The sequence below is a fragment of the Schistocerca piceifrons genome, chromosome 4, assembly GCF_021461385.2.
Source record: "Schistocerca piceifrons isolate TAMUIC-IGC-003096 chromosome 4, iqSchPice1.1, whole genome shotgun sequence".
Lineage (NCBI taxonomy): Eukaryota > Metazoa > Arthropoda > Insecta > Orthoptera > Acrididae > Schistocerca > Schistocerca piceifrons.
The window spans coordinates 512,521,157-512,539,390 of NC_060141.1; the positions used below are offsets into that span (position 1 = coordinate 512,521,157).

The 18,234-nt window shown below is 42.8% G+C and overlaps 1 protein-coding gene across 1 annotated transcript in view; it reads right to left on the reverse strand.

The window, feature by feature from the left end:
• Positions 1 to 18,234, reverse strand: part of LOC124794797 (gamma-tubulin complex component 4) — a 164,905-nt gene that overhangs the window by 95,568 nt on the left and 51,103 nt on the right. The window contains exon 4 of the mRNA XM_047258454.1: positions 1,292 to 1,386. Coding sequence (XP_047114410.1) covers positions 1,292 to 1,386 — 95 coding nt within the window. The remainder of the gene's footprint in view (positions 1 to 1,291; positions 1,387 to 18,234) is intronic.

Below are 18,234 nucleotides of genomic sequence, written 5' to 3' on the forward strand. Positions count from 1 at the left end.
TGTGTCTCAGTGAAACTTGGACTGAGCACAGAAAGATCTGCTAAAGTACAGTACAGAATGTAACTGGAAGAAATATGCAATAAGATAAATAGAAATGACACTTTTATTTGAAGACAATAATTACACACAATCCTTGAAGATCCACTGGGAATTTCAGACACTGCAAAAGGCAGGACACAGTTTTCAGCAAGATGTGTGATCACCTTGGATGGCAATGGTAATATGTCCCCCCAATACGTTCCCATATGCTCAATGGGATTTAAGTTGGAGAAATGGGCAGGCCAGCCAGTTTGCTAAATATCCTCTCATTCCAAGACCACCTCTACCCGCAGTGCTCGATAAAAATGAAGACACGGCTGAATGTGCTCCTGAAAAGACACACATGGGAAAGATGTACAGTTTCACAATAATGTTGACCAATGACTGTACCATGTTCGAAGATTTGGAGATCATATGTGTGTCTTCTCTGGGATGTGACTCCACTCAGCACTGCACGAGGAGGAGCCTTTGGCACGAGAGGATATTCAACGCATGAACTGGTCTGCCCAATCCCCCAACTTAAATCGCATCAAACATGTGTGGGATTCAGTGGGGAGACGTAGTGCTGCATACTAAACAAGAATTCCTTACGAAACTTGAGGCCAGCATGGGAGCACATTGAAAAATATGCATTGACATCCAAGATGATAACACACCCTACGAATCATGTCTTGTCTTCTGTAACATTCAGAGGACTAACATGAATTGAGGTGACTAAAATATAATTGTTGTCTTTGAGTAAAAGTGACATTTCTGTTTGTCAGACTGCATATTTCTTTCAGTTGTCTTATCTACTATATTGTAGCAATTATTTCTAAGTATTGTCCAAGTTTCATTGAGCTGTGCTACTAGGCAGTGACACATCAAGCAAAAGTTACTTTCATTCTTAAGTTTTGCGCACCCAAGTACAATAAGTGGCATCACAATATTTATTAGTTGCTAAATTTTGTTTGGGGCCCTGTCTATTCCAACACTCACAATTTGAAGCATAGATGAGTATGTACCCTCTGTTGCACCAGGGAAGGGGGAATACACAAATCCAACTGCTAAGCAACATTTGTTCCCGTGACAAAGTCAATCAAGAAATCAAATACTGGATGCTGATATAACAATATTTTCCATTTTTAAAACTTAAGTTACAGACAAGAAGAAGAACTTTTGTACCTCTGATGCTTCGCCAAACTGAGTTTCAGTGATACACTAACACTGTGTTTCATCCTAAAAACAAAAAGATGAGAATGAATCCACTCACCATTTCATTGCAGATTTCACATCATTCACTCCAGTTAACAAGTATCTGTGCACAAAACCCAGAAGGCTGCACCCATAGATGTTCTGTTCTTTTATCTGCAAAAACAACTGTTATGAGTGATTCTGTATCATTATCACAAAATGATGACATCAGTACCCTCCAACAATTTCATATCACTAATGGTTACTAAAAAATTAGTAACTAGTTCATAGAGCAGGCACAAAACAGCAAGCCCTCAGTTACAAGTTTGTTTTAGTTGTTTGTCTATATTAACTGCTTCCTCACTGCAAATAGATTGTGCTTTCAAAAAAAAAAAAAAAAAAAAAAAACAGGAATCAGACTATCAATGATCAATGATTAAAAGTAATAAAATGGTGCCCCATTATGATAAAGCTATTTCCACTAATACAACATAAAACAGTTTTGTTTTTGCCTGCTTCATTCATAACTACCCTGAAAAGTCCGTTCCTTCTTCTAATGTAAAATTTCAGTCAAAGTCACCTGCTGTGATGCCAAAAAGCAGAGAGCGACAGCAATGACCTGCTTATGTAGTGTTACCTATTGGATCCAAATCAAATATATATGTTATGAATTAGAAAGTATCACATGACTGCTCTGTGAAACATAAAATGCAAGATGGAAATTAAATGCATGTATTCATACAGTCTGCACTTTAAAATGTGCAAAAGGAAAATTCAGGAATGTAACTATAATAACATCATATGCCCCAACAGAGGAAGCGGAAGAACGAATAAAAGAATAGTTTTATGAAGACCTTGAAAGAACATGTAGTAAAGTACAAAACTACAACCTACTGCTAGTTATGGGAGACTTAATGCACATGTTGGGCAAAATGAATGTGGAAGAGTATCAGGGAGATACACACTACATGAAGAAAGTAAGGACAGACACTATAACACTGTACATGAATATCTGTTGACATAAATTTAAATTATTTCCTTTTTTGTATTATGTATCTAAAACTTCTTTAGTTATCTACTGCACTAAGTATTGGATTGTACTATATTTTAATGTATTAATAAATCAATGTTGTTGTTATGTAACATCTATTTAAAATTGTGTACTAATGTATTTAGTTGGTGCACAAGTTCATAAGGTTTTTCCATAAGTTTAATAAAAACAACAGATGCACTTAACAGAGACTTTAGTCATCAATAATATATTTCCCTTTACTATTTACAACAGCCTGCCAGTGCTGAAGTGACTTTGCAATTCTGAAACTTTAGAGATCACATAGTTTTGAGGTGAAGAACTCGTTGATCCATGTTTGGAGTGCATTTTCATCCACAAAGGAAGTTCCTTGGAGGTTGTTCAATGGAGAATGGAAAAGGTGAAAATCTAAGGGTGCAAGATCTCGTGAATAGGGTGGGTGTAGAATGACTTCTCAGCCCAACTCCTGTTTAGCATTTTTTTGTCAGTCTGGTAGAATGCAGTTGGGCATTGTCATGGAATAGCATCACTTCACACAGTTTTTCTGGTCATAGTTCTTGGATTGCATCTGCAAGATGTCTCAGTTGTTGGCAATAAATGTCAGCAGTGATGGTTACACCTCAGGGAAGCAATATGCAGTACACCACACCATCACTGTTTTACCAGATGCATAGCATTGTCTTCTTTGTGTGTGCACAGGTCTTTGTACAGGAAGTTGCTGCTTTGCCTGAGCCCAAATCATTTTCTTCTTTTCCTTATGTTAGCATAAAGACATTTCTCATCACCAGTAACTGTACAGGATAGGAACGGTTGGTGTTGTTCATCAGCCAACCAATGATGAGCAAGCACAGATACACATTAGGCCACCCACAGATTTTTGCAATTCTGGCTTGGAGCATGCTGTATCCATACACCCAATTTTTGAACCTTCCCCACTGCATGCAAATGTCTCACAATGAAGGAATATCACAGTTCATCAAATCTGTCAGTTCTTGAGTACACTGATGTGGATCATTGTGGATTAATGTGTTCAAAAAATTTTCATCAAACCCCCAAAGACCTTCCTGGATGTGGAGAGTCATTAATGTCATAACAATCCTCCTTAAAACAAGAAAACCATTTTCTTTCCATGCTCTGTCAAATGGCATTTATCCCCATAAATGACACAAACGTTTCTGGCCACCTCCACTGCTGTCACGCATCTACTGAACTCAAACAGAGTATGTTGTAAATGTTCCACTTTCTCTACTTGGCATTCCATTTTGTAGCATCCACAGCTCCACTCACTATCTCCAAATGGCAAAACAATAATATGTAAACTCAAATGCAAACAGTGAACTATAAATAAAAAATGACAATCAATAAATAAACCCACAGCAACAGGAATATCAATATGCAAAACAAAAATGCTACAAACTTATGCACCAATCTAATACCAAGTCAGCTACATCCCATGTAAAAGATATGATGAATAGATGCTTAATAAATAAATAAAAAATAAAAGTGGTGAAGGAAGCAGCAGCAGAAACAACTGGGATAAGGAGAAGGGAAAGAAACAAATGGTTTGATGATGAATGCAGACTAGCAACAGAATATAAAAATGCAGCAAGACAGAATGCTACAGATGGAGACAAGAAAAAATGACAAAGTGTATAAGGAATTCAGGTATAATGTTCATAGGATATGTCTGTTATGAATGCAATTAACCCCCACTGAGGTAATCTGCAAACCCTGATTTACGGAGGACTTGCTTCATGAGAAAACCCAGACTGTGACTGAAGGCCTACATAATTTAATTTGGATCAGATGATCAAAAAGTACATTCTGTGGACTTAATGTGCAAAAATAGATGTCTATGATGCAGTATTATATTTCATTGCAGGAAATACTGGCAGAATTGAAGTGCTGAAGAGAGCTTGTGTAAATCCAGGCATGTTTACTTTTGTGGCGGCGTTCGTAGTGACAAACAATTCGCTGTAGAAACGGGTTACGAAGTCACCGCCACACTTTTAATAGCGGGCCGACCGGTCCGCTGGAACAGTGAACAGAAAGATGAAAACCCAAACACTCTGATTAAATAAAAGTCGGTACTTATCTTTATTAACGAAGATACAGAAACACAGTAGGGAACTCCATGTCTACAGAAATCTGTCTAGTTTGAGTCGGAGCGGCTAGGTCAGCGTCGGCTGACGACAAACAACAACTCTCCTGCGATGAACACACAACTGACTAGCAAGTACACAATTCGGTGGCGAGTATACAACTGAACGGCAAATACAGAACTGTCCTAGCGCTCGCGACTCCAGCGCTTAAGAAGCCAGAAGCCAGCGGTGGCGCGCGCAGACTTGCGGCGATTTCCTGTCTCGCTGGCACTGCTTATGCGGATGGCGTCCGGACTTTGATGCTGCCAACCTTTTGGCAGCGGGCTCGGGTGGCATTACTGGCTAGGATATAACACTCCTCCCCCCCAAATCGCCGCACCGTCGTTGAATAATGACGTGGCGAGCGTCGACGGCGGGGGAGGGGTCTGGCCGCAGGCGGAGCAGAAGAGACCGGGGCGAAGACTTGTCGGTGGCAGTCCCCGATCCGCACCCCAGCATTGGCTGCGCGGGGCCTCGGGAAACACCGACTGAAAACCGAGGTCAGGGTGCACGCCTGTGACCACGGGCGCAGCTTCTGGTACCGGACGCGACGGGGCGTCGGGACCCACGAAGAGAGGCAGCGTCTCCTGACGCTGCGTCGACGGCTGCTGAGTGGGCGCCGGACAAGGCGCTGCAGTGTCAGACTCCTTGGGGGTGCCCAAGGAAAGCGGCTGCAGGACAGGCTGCACAGCCACCGCTTGGGAAGGCGGCCCAGCTGAGGGGTCGATGTCCATCAGCTCCGAAGGCGGTGGCGACTGAAGAGGGACCGCAGGCGCCGGAGCGACCACCTGGGGCGCTCCCGGATGAAGCTGCGCAGGAGGCATAAACGGGACAGGCTGTCGGCGTGGTAGCGGCGACGGCTGCTGCTGCTGCTTTGGGGGCGGCAGCGAAGTCGGAAGGCGCGGCTGGAACCCGCCGCGGACCAAATCTGTGGACAAAGAACGAGCGGCAGAATCCGGGCGGCCAGCGCGGCGCAACTGGTTCTGATGCCTCCTGTGCACCCCAGTAGCACCTTGAACAGTATAAAAACCGCGACCCTGGATACTTATCACGGTACCACGTACCCAACGACGGCGACCGTGATAAACTCTGAAAAAAACGGCGTCGTTGCGCTGAAAACGCGTGCGATGCTCAGAAGCGGCGGGTCGATCCGGGGGGTGCAACAACCGTAGTAGGGTGCGATGACGACGGCCGTGGAGAAGCTCCGCAGGCGAAGGGCCGTCGCGTGGCGTGGTCCAGTACGACGACAGGAACGTGATGAGGGCCTGCTGACGAGAGTGCGTAGCATGAAGGTGGTCCATATGATCCTTGAATGTGCGTACAAAACGTTCCGCTGCACCATTCGATTGAGGGTGGAACGGCGGAGTAAGAACATGGCGAATGCCATTGGCAGAACAAAAACTTTCAAATTCAGCAGAGGTAAATTGTGGACCATTGTCAGACACTAAAACTTCTGGAAGACCCTCAATACAAAAAATTGAAGTCAATGCCTGTATAGTTTGTGCAGACGTTGTAGACTGCATGGGCACAACAAACGGAAAATTACTAAATGCATCTATCACGATGAGCCAACGAGAATGCCAATATGGACCAGCGAAATCAATATGTACTCGCTGCCAGGGACCGGCAGGGCGTGCCCACTCAAAATAGCGTTGAGGCGGAGCAGCTTGGTGTTCGGCACACGTCGAACTTATCAATGCCGATCCATGTACAATGACGGCAGGCAAGCTGCTTGGTGCAGACCACTCCCCAATGACCTTGATGCAACAAGTCGAGGACCTTGGATTGGAGCACTTGGGGAACCACTACACGAAGCTGGTCATTCTCGGTGCATAACAGCAAAACTCCGTGCGAAACAGACAACAGATGACGTTGCGGATAATAGCGACGAACCACAGGATCCGATATGTCCTTTGCCTTGGACGGCCAACCATGTTGAATAAAACGTAATAGTAAACTCAGATGAGGATCCGTAGCTGTCTCACGTGCCACCTGACTATAATCAATCGGAAAATCCCGGAGGGATTGATGCTCATCGGCGTCAATCTGATGGCAAGAGTCGTCAGAGGAATCGAAGACATCATCCGCAGCAATCGGCAATCTAGAAAGCGCGTCAGCGTTTGCATGCTGAGCTGTAGGGCGATACAGTATCTCATACTGGTATTGTGATAACAAAAGAGCCCAACGTTGTAGTCTCTGAGCTGTCCGCTGAGGAACTGGTTTAGACGGATGAAACAGTGACGTCAGGGGCTTGTGATCTGTGACTAAATAGAATGGTCTACCATAGAGGTAGTGATGGAATTTTGTGACACCGAACACAATAGCCAACGCTTCCTTGTCCAATTGGCTATAATTACACTGAGCTTTGTTTAGCAATTTAGATGCGAACGCAATAGGACGTTCGGTGTTACCGACTCGGTGAGGCAACACAGCACCGAGGCCGAAAGAAGAGGCATCACAAGCTAACACCAGAGGCTTGTGAGGGTCGTAATGGACCAGACAACGATCATTCAATAAAGCCTCTTTAAGCTGCTGAAAGGATGATTGGCAATCAGCTGACCACACAAACGGAACATTCTTACGGCGGAGACGATGCAACGGTGCAGCAATCTGTGATGCATTAGGTATAAACCTAATATAATATGTCAATTTGCCAAGAACTGCTTGCAATTCATGCAGATTGCGAGGGGCGGGCAAATCACGAATAGCTGCTAAATGTGACTGGGAGGGATGAATGCCTTGAGCATTAATAACATGTCCCAGATACTCCATCTCCGTAAGGAAAAATGAACATTTATCGATGTTGCAACGTAGGCCTGCCTGAGACAACACTGTAAACAAACACTCCAAATTACGGAAATGTTCAGCAGGCGTCCGACCGGACACAACAATATCGTCTAAATAGTTGCAACACGATGGCACATTAGCCAGAAGTTGTGACTAAAAACGCTGAAAAACAGCTGGAGCTGACGCACAACCAAAAGGCAAACGCAGAAAACGGAACAACCCCAACGACGTGTTTATGACAAAATACTGTTGTGATTGCTCGTTGAGGGGCAATTGCAAATATGCTTCACGGAGATCAATTTTGGAAAAGAAACTAGCTTCCCGTAACTTATCCATCAGCTCGTCCGGTCTAGGCACAGGAAAAATCAATGACAGTCTGAGGATTAACTGTCGACTTAAAATCAGCACACAAACGTAACTTGCCAGACGGTTTCTTTATAATAACTAAGGGAGAAGCCCACTGGCTCGCTGAAATGGGTTGAATAACACCGTTGTTTTGCCAACGACGAAGTTCATCTTCTACAGGTGCCCGGAGGGCGTGAGGCACTGGACGAGCACGACAAAATCGAGGCTGAGCATTATCTTTTAACGTAATATGAGCGGCAAAGTTCGCAGCACAACCTAGTTCGTCTTTAAATATGTCACTGTATTGTTTACACAAAGCGGTTGTGCTGTCTTGAGGAACAACAACAGAATTAATTTGCAACACATTGTCTTGGATAGACAGGCCAAACAAGTCAAAACAGTCTAATCCGAAAATGTTTACACTGTCTGTAGCGCGGAGCACTGTGAATGAAACTGTTTTTGTATTGCCACGGAATGTGACTGGCACGCTACATACACCTAACACAGGAATTTGTTCTCCACTATAAGTAGCCAAAGAATGTTTTGCCGCTGAAAGTTTAGGGCGGCCGATAGCCGCATATGTAGCACTATTTATGAGAGTCACAGACGCACCAGTGTCTAATTGAAAATTGAAGGTCTTATCTGGATGCGTAGCTTCACAAATAGTTTATTACACTGTCTCTGGATCGGTGCAGTGGAGACAGAAGACACAAATCAGCGCGTTTAGCGCGTGTTCGCTGCTTACGACAACTTGTGGGTTGGGCGGGTGGAACAACAACTCCCGCTTCACTTGCAGTCTGTACATTACTTGTTACAGCGTTTGAATTACGCTTGGGTCGCATAGCAGAGGGCTGGGTGGGTGGCTTATTGCGAACAAGTTTATTACCCACACAAACCGTGGAAGAGTCTTTAAACGCGACCTTCTGGGCGGGCTGGCTTTGAAGAACATGAATATCCATGGGCTGGGCAGCACTAGAATTGTTCTTGCGTTTACGCAAACAAACAGTCTGGATGTGTCCTTTCCTTTGACAAAAGTGACAAACCGCGTTTCTGAACGGGCAACGTTCACGAGGATGAGCAAGAACACACTTAGGGCAAGACTTAACTCTATCATTTTGCACACGCGGCTGACGAATGTGTTTAACATGACGCGGCCGGCTAGTGTTTACAGTCTGACTCTGCCGGTGGGGCCGCGGGCGTGACATAACTTGCTTAGCACAGGCAATTTGAGAAATACATGGCTGATCTAACTCACACTCAGCATAGTCAAAAGTATCTTGGGCTTCAATGATGTTCATCACAGTCTCTAATGACGGGTCAGGCAACTTTAAGATAGCAGCACGAATACGAGAATCTGCAATGTTTTGAGTAATAGCGTCTCGTAACATGACATCACTGTAGGAAGCTCCACACACACAATTAAATCGGCACTGACGGGTGAGGCCCCGTAAATCTGTTAACCACTGTTTATTAGATTGATGTGGCAGTTTCTTTAATCTGAAGAACTTGAATCTGGCTGCTGCCACATGAACTCGCGACTCGAAATACTCAGCAAGCTTGTTAACAACAATGTCATAGTCTAAAGCTTCTGGCTGGGATTCCGGGAACAACTTACAAAGTAGTCGATAGACTTCCACGCCTGCAGTGGAAATTAAATAAAGCTGCCGCTCAGTACCTGTGATTTTGTAGACTGTCATGTGCGCCTGCAACTGCGCGAAATAGTCTCGCCATTCTTCTCTTGATGCATCAAAAGCACGGAAAGGTGGTGCTGCCTGTGCTTGTTCCTTTTGTGTTGGAGGATTAGCCGCTTGTTTGGCGATTGCTTCCACCAGACTTTGTATTTGCTGACTCTGTAACAAGATCAACTGTTGTAAGTCGGCAGACATAGTGAACACAAATTAAACCAGCCCCCAAAATTTTATCTCTATAATTATTATAACAAGAACAAGTTGAACCAGCCCTGCACACGAGTTCGGAAGTCCTCGTCGCCAGTTTTGTGGCGGCGTTCGTAGCGACAAACAATTCACTGTAGAAACGGGTTACGAAGTCACCGCCACACTTTTAATAGCGGGCCGACCGGTCCGCTGGAACAGTGAACAGAAAGATGAAAACCCAAACACTCTGATTAAACAAAAGTCGGTACTTATCTTTATTAACGAAGATACAGAAACACAGTAGGGAACTCCATGTCTACAGAAATCTGTCTAGTTCGAGTCGGAGCGGCTAGGTCAGCGTCGGCTGACGACAAACAACAACTCTGCTGCGATGAACACACAACTGACTACCAAGTACACAATTCGGTGGCGAGTATACAACTGAGCGGCGAATACAGAACTGTCCTAGCGCTCGCGACTCCAGCGCTTAAGAAGCCAGAAGCTGCTTATGCGGATGGCGTCCGGACTTTGATGCTGCCAACCTTTTGGCAGCGGGCTCGGGTGGCATTACTGGCTAGGATATAACATTTACTGCAAAAACATTTTCCACCAATGATCAGAGGGGAATCATCAAAGCTGACACAGCACTGTCAAGTCTACAAATACATCACTGACTCCACTTCCTGCATTGTTGGCCTTCTTGCTTCTCTTTCATCTTCTTTTGCCTGTATTTACTTTTCCTGTTCTTGTGGATCTCATGATACCAGGTCTGAGTTGGTATTGAGCTTATCTTCAAAGTATTTTGCCCATCACTGCAATATTTTTTGTTCATTTCCGATTATCTTATCATTTCTATTTTTACATGGATTTTGCATTGGTTGAAAATTTTTTCTCATCTTTCTAATTGCATAATTGAATTTTCTTGCTTCATTCTGGTCCTTTAGTTCTTTTATCTCTAGAAATTTTGCTTTCAGCTATTCTGTTTTCTTTTTCAGACATAAAATAACCATGCACCTGTTGAAGATGGGATAGTATCAGAACTTATAAAATTTGATTGTCACGCAATAATAAACATAATATGAGAAAATGAAAGCATGCCTGAGAACTGGAAAACTGGAATAATATGACCTATAAATAAAAAAGGAAAAAAGTTAGACTGTGAAAAATACAGAGACCTAACTTTATTGAATACACCTACAAAATATTTTCCAGGATGCTGAATGAAAGGATAAAGAAGTGAGCTGAAAAGATCCTCAGAGCATACCAAAGTGGTTTCCCGTCAAATAGGGGCATTTATTACCAACTGTTTGTTATTAGACAAATAATTGAGAAATTTTGTGACTATGACATAGATCTCCACTTCCTGTTTGTTGATTTTAAACAAGCTTTTGATAGTATTGACGGGTCAACACTGTATAACATACTAAAAGAACTGGGCATCTATGACAAGCTAAGGAGGTTTGTTAGTTGAGTTAATAATGAAGGACATAAAGACAAACGTAAAAGTGCGCAAGGGCTTTACCTTTACAGATGGACTGAAATAGGTTGATGATCTCTCTGTAGTCCTGTTCACTTTAGCACTACAAAGTCCGATACAAAAGATTAACACGAGAGGAACAATAATGATGAAATCCAGTCACATATGTGCATATGCAAATGATATTGCAATTGTGGCAAGAGATGTAAACACCCTTTTAAAAAATGTATGAAACAATGGAATCAGAAGGAGCAAAAATTTGACTTATAGTAAATGAAAACAAGCTCAAATAAATGGTAATGTCCAGTTCTAAGGGAAGAAGAACACCACATGAGCTGAAGGCCTCTAATAAATGTTTTAAAGCTGTCAGCTGCTTCCATTATTTAGGTGTCCTCTTAACCAGCAATAATAATATAAGACAATGTATTAAAAAAAGGATACAATCAGGAAACAGAGCCTGTTATGCAAACTTACAGGCATTCAAGAATTCTCTAACTGCAAGATCAACCAAGTTAAGTGCATACTATTCCCTTGTGCAACCTAAGGCTGAAAAGGAGTGACACAGAATGGAACCTCGGTATAACCTGAACAGAAATCTATAACAAACACCAAATCAAATACTGGCAGGTGGATGCCATTGGAAAAATTCAAACAAAAGCCAAAAAGTTTACTTCTCCCTGAATACCAAGAAATGTTTAACGATGTCTCATCATGTCATTCCCCATCAAAGCATGAAACGATTTACGTTTGAGCATGGCCCATATATCAAATCCATCTGGAATGAATAAACCTTTGTCAAAGAAGCAGTTGTCAATGAGGAGAAAAGGAAATGCCAAACCACACTATAGCCGAGTTCTTTCAGTTCTTACAGACACCACCTACATACAAGGTTTCCCAGGAAGAATGGTCAGTTTTAAGGGATACAGCAGAAATGATCACTCAAAACATTAAAATCTGGTAAACATGGGCTCTAAAATGCATACCTTAAGAGCTCTGAGCACTTGTTCAGTAAAAAGAGATGTTTTTCACAGTAGTCAAGATAGACGACTGCTCATAGGTTTCGAGGTGTGCAGTTTAGAGTCCATGTTTACAGGACATTTTTTGTGTTTGGGCACATACAATAACTTTTCAAAACATGGAAAGCAAAGAGCTTATAATAGAAGAGACCTGTTTCACAGTATCAAAGATGAAGAAATGCTCATAGCTCTTTTAAGGGGAATATCATGGATTTGGGTTCAAACAATCAATTTTCAAAAAAATCTTCATCTACTTAGTTTAATCAATGTTATGTATAAATTTTATCTTGATAGCAGCATTAGAAATGTCTTTAAAAAATTAAAATGGTTAACTCCACACTCAAGTCCCCCCCACCTCTTCAGACATTTGCAAAATGGTAATAGGAACTAATAGAGAAGGAAAGTTGCTACTCACCATATAGCGGAAGTTGCACTTGCATGTGTGTGTGTGTGTGTGTGTGTGTGTGTGTGTGTGTGTGTGTGTGTGTGTGCGCGCGCGCGTGGGTGTATGTGTGTCTACTGCTGACAAAGGCCTTAATGGCCGAAAGCTATGATTGTGTGAATCTTTTTATTGTGCCTATCGCGGCTCAGTATCTTCGCTACATCGTGAGCAGCAACTTTCCTTCTCTCATATTGTTAATAGGAACTACTCTTCCTTCAAAGTTGTAGTAGATAATAAACCACACAATGCTCCTAAAGGAGAAGAAAGGCTACATGCTTGATGGTGGAAAACCCCTACAAGAAAAAAGCAGGCTTACTCTTTCAAGAAGTATTTGGGAAAATACAAATAATTTAGAGACTATGTCATGGGCTGGACAAACAATTAATTTTCATAATCTATCCACAGGCAAAACACCAAGACATTATCTTTCCTCCAAAGATGCCTGATTTAGGAACCATACATGGAATGAAATATATTCATGTATGCACACTCTACCAGAACCTGTTATGAATACAATTAACCCCCACTGAGGTTATCTGCAAACCCTGATTTACAGAGGATGTGCTTCATGAGAAAACCCAGACTGTGACTGAAGGTCTACGTAATTTAATTTGGATCAGATGTTCGAAAAGTACATTCTGTGGGCTTAATGTACAAAAAATAGATGTCTATGATGCAGTATTATATTTCATTGCAGAAAATACAGGCAGAATTGAAGTGCTGAAGAGACCTGGTGTAAATCCAGGCATGTTTACTGCAAAAACACTTCCCACCATCGATCAGAGGGGGATCAACAAAGCTGACACAGCACTGTCCAGTCTACAAATACAGCTCACACAGATTATAAAGGAGGAGAACAGAAGCCTGGAGGATTAAGAGTATAAGTATAGAGGACTTTAAAATATGGAAAACCTATTAAATGATGAATTATTTGAACTAAATGTTTAAACTGCAATTTTTCTCGATTTTACATTTTTTGCACTATTAGAAGCCATTTAGCAAGAAGTATATCTACATCTACATCCATACTCCACAAGCCACCTGACGGTGTGTGGCGGAGGGTACCTTAAGTACCTCTGTCGTTTCTCCCTTCTATTCCAGTCTCGTATTGTTGGTGGAAAGAAAGAATGTCGATATGCTTCTGTGTGGGCTCTAATCGCTCTGACTTTATCCTCATGGTCTCTTTGCGAGATATACGTAGGAGGGAGCAATATACTGCTTGACTTCTCGGTGAAGGTATGTTCTTGAAACTTCAACAAAAGCCCACAGCAAGCTATTCAGCGCCTCTCTCGCAGAGTCTTCCACTGGAGTTTATCTATCATCTCCGTAATGCTTTCGTAATTACTAAATGATCCTGTAACCAAGCACATTGCTCTCCGTTGGATCTTCTCTACCTCTTCTATCAACCCTATCTGGTATGGATCCCACACCGGTCAGCAGTATTCCAGCAGTGAGCAAACAAGTGTACTGTAACCTACTTCCTTTGTTTTCGGACTGTATTTCCTTAGGATTCTTCCAATGAATGGCAGTCTGACATCTGCTATACCAACAATTAATTTTATATAGTCATTCCATTTTAAATCACTCCTAATGCCTACTCCCAGATACGAGGACAGTTCAATAAGTAATGCAACACATTTTTTTTCTCGGCCAATTTTGGTTGAAAAATCCGGAAATTTCTTGTGGAATATTTTCAAACATTCCCGCTTCATCTCGTATAGTTTCATTGACTTCCGACATGTGGCAGCGCTGTACGGAGCTGTTAAAATGGCGTCTGTAACGGATGTGCATTGCAAACAACGGGCAGTGATCGAGTTTCTTTTGGCGGAAAACCAGGGCATCTCAGATATTCATAGGCGCTTGCAGAATGTCTACGGTGATCTGGCAGTGGACAAAAGCACGGTGAGTCGTTGGGCAAAGCATGTGTCATCATCGGCGCAAGGTCAAGCTAGACTGTCTCATCTCCCGCGTGCAGGCCGGCCGTGCACAGCTGTGACTCCTGCAATGGCGGAGCGTGCGAACACACTCGTTCGAGATGATCGACGGATCACCACCAAACAACTCAGTGCTCAACTTGACATCTCTGTTGGTAGTGCTGTCACAATTGGTCACCAGTTGGGATATTCAAAGGTTTGTTCCCGCTGGGTCCCTCGTCATCCAACCGAACACCATAAAGAGCAAAGGAGAACCATCTGTGTGGAATTGCTTGCTCGTCATGTGGCTGAGGGTGACAATTTCTTGTCAAAGATTGTTACAGGCGATGAAACATGGGTTCATCACTTCGAAGCTGAAACAAAACGGCAAGAAAAAGTTTAAAGCCATACCCTCAGCCGGTAAAGTCATGGTTACAGTCTTCTGGGACGCTGAAGGGGTTATTCAGTTCGATGTCCTTCCCCATGGTCAAACGATCAACTCTGAAGTGTATTGTGCTACTCTTCAGAAATTGAAGAAACGACTTCAGCGTGTTCGTAGGCACAAAAATCAGAACGAACTTCTCCTTCATGGCAACGCAAGACCTCACACAAGTCTTCGCACCCGAGAGGAGCTCACAAAACTTCAGTGGACTGTTCTTCCTCATGCACCCTACAGCCCCGATCTCGCACCGTCGGATTTCCATATGTTTGGCCCAATGAAGGACACAATCCGTGGGAGGCACTACACGGATGATGAAGAAGTTATTGATGCAGTACGACGTTGGCTCCGACATCGACCAGTGGAATGGTACCGTGCAGGCATACAGGGCCTCATTTCAAGGTGGCGTAAGGCCGTAGCATTGAATGGAGATTACGTTGAAAAATAGTGTTGTGTAGCTAAAAGATTGGGGAATAACCTGGTGTATTTCAATGTTGAATAAAACAACCCCTGTTTCAGAAAAAAAATGTGTTGCATTACTTATTGAACTGCCCTCGTAATTTATGGAATTAACTCCTTCCAGTTGCTGACCTGCTATATTGTAGCTAAATGATAAAGGATCTTTCTTCTATGTATTCGCAGCACATTACACTTGTCTACATTGAGATTCAATTGCCATTCCCTGCACAATGCGTCAATTCATTGCAGATCCTCCTGCATTTCAGTACAATTTTCCATTGTTACAACCTCTCGATATACTACAGCATCATCCGTAAAAACCCTCAGTGAACTTCCAATGTTATATCAGTGTGAGTGCACACACTTATGCAACTGCACGTGCTCATAACTGTGCGCGCCCCTCATGTAGTTTCTTGACAGCACAAACAAACCGCTATTAGCTGACACTGTGCACGTAGACAATAATAATGACTAACACTAACATTGGATCACTAATACTACATACACTGAAGGGCCAGAGAAACTGGTACACCTGCCTCATATCATGCAGGGCTCCTGTGAGTATGCAGAAGTGCCACATGACCTGGCATGGACTCGACTAATGTCTGAAGTAGTGCTGGATGGAACTGACCCCATGAATCACGCAAGGCTGTTCATAAATCCATAAGAGCATGAGGGAGTGCAGATCTATTCTGAACAGCGCTTTGCAAGACATCCCAGATATGTTCAATAATTTTCATGTCTGAGGATTTTGGTGGAAAGCGGAAGTGTTCAAACTCAGAAATGTGTTCCTGGAGCCACTCTGTTGCAATTCTGAAAGTGTGGGGTGTCGCATTGTCCTGCTGGAATTTCCCAAGTCCGGCGGAATGCACAATGAACATGAATGGATGCAAATCAAGGGTCCCATATCACTTCAACTGCACGCACCCCACGGCATTACAGAGCCTCCACTAGCTTGAACAGTCCCCTGCTGACCTGCAGGGTCCATGGATTCATGAGGTTGTCTCTATACCCGTTCTCGTCCATCCGCTCAATACAATTTGAAATGAGACTCGTTTGACCAGGCAACATGTTTCCTGTCATCAACAGTTCAATGTTGGTGTTGGCCGAGTCAAGGCGTAAAGCTTCATGCCATGCAGTCATTAAGGGTACACGGGTGGGTCTTCAGCTCCAAAAGCCCATATCAATGATGTTTTGTTGAATGGTTTGCACGCTGATGCTTGTTGATGGCCCAGGATTGAAATCTGCAGCAATTTGCGGAAGGGTTGCATTTGTGTCACATTGAATGATTGTCTTCAGTCATTGTTGGTCCCATTCTTGCAGGATCTTTTTCCAGCCACAGTGATGTCAGAGATTTGATGTTTTACCAGATTCCTGATATTCAGTGCACACACGTGAAATGGCTGTATGAGAAAATCCCCACTTCATTGCTACTTCGGGGATTCTGTGTCCCATGGCCCGTGCACAGACTATAACACCATGTTCAAACTCACTTAAATCTTGATAACCTACCGTTGTAGCAGCAGTAACTGATCTAACAACTATGCCAGACATTTGGTGTCTTATATAGGTGTTGCCCAATGCAGCGCTGTATTCTGCCTGTTTACATGTATCTGTATTTGAATACACATGCTTATACCAGTTTCTTTGGCGCTTCAGTGTATAAGTAAGTGTACCAGTAGGCATAACAACATACTCAAAGATTTCTGGATGGAAAATATTCACACACAACAGAAATAACTTTTACAAAATGAAGTCCACTTAGGCCGTATGAAATCAATGTGACATGGGCATCCCAGACTTATTATGCAGAGGTTCGGTAACACTTTTAGAATTGCTAACAGGCAAAGTAGCAGAACACATTTAGCAGTAATCTGTCATGGATGTGTGACTATTATGATAATATTTGGCAACAACAGTAGTGCTGACTCTACTTTCATCTCTGCCCCCCCCACACTTTTTGACAATCCTAACACTTTGTGTTAGATGCATTCCAAAAAGAAAGTGATTGATCCATTTACAGGATTATTCAGTAGTATACATGATGTAATGATTGATAGGGAAAAGCAGTGGATGGGGAAAGTGGAAACTAAAGGAAAAGATGGAAGGCTAGGTTTGAGTGCACATCAAGCCAGTGCAGATGTAATCGAATGGCAGTCACCAAACAGTTAACACACCAAGGAAGAAAGGCTAACTTTGTGCATGCAAAATGATGGAAAAGCCTTGGAGGGGGGGGAGGGGGGATGTTGTTGTATCAGGCGCACATGAAGCAGACATAATGGGATCCATAGAGCACAGAGATGTCATAGTGGATTGAAGAGCTGAAATCTGCCGGCTGCTGTGGCCGAGCGGTTCTAGGCACTTCAGTCCAGAACCGTGCTGCTGCTATGTCACAGGTTCGAATCCTGCCTCGGGCATGGATGTGTGAGATGTCCTTAGGTTAGCTAGGTTCAAGTAGTTCTAATTCTAGGGGACTGATGACCTCAGATGTTAAGTTCCATAGTGCTTAGAGCCATTTGAACCATTTTGAGCTGAAATCTGGTTCCAAAAGGCAATGTGTGTGTGTGTGTGTGTGTGTGTGTGTGTGTGTGTGTGTGTGTGTGCCATAAGCAGAGTTTGTTTGGGCTGTGTAACTGAAAAATTGCAATTTTACTATTATTGAGTCAAAAAGATAATTTCTGTTTCTAACAGAATCAATAAAAATATTTTTTCAGGTGACACTCAATATAACTTAGGAAAGGTATGACACAGTGTTGTATGGTAAATTTGTATTTATTCAGGAGAGTTTCAGTCCTTGACCATTATCCAGAAAAAAAGAAAAACAATGAAGCCTTCACAAGCCATACGTCATTCAACATCAGAATAACATCCTTATTACAGTCACAATTACTGTGCACAACAGAATAACAAAGCTTCACAACAAGATGATGTGGCCCATTCAGGGGAAAAGCCATGCTGCATGATGTGTGATGTACAACATTTGAAGGCTTTATTGCTTTTCTTTCCTTCTGGATGATGATCAAGGGCTGAAACTGGTCACAATAAATTTAGATTTACTATACAGTGCTGTGTCATGCATTTACTAAAAAAAGAATCCAG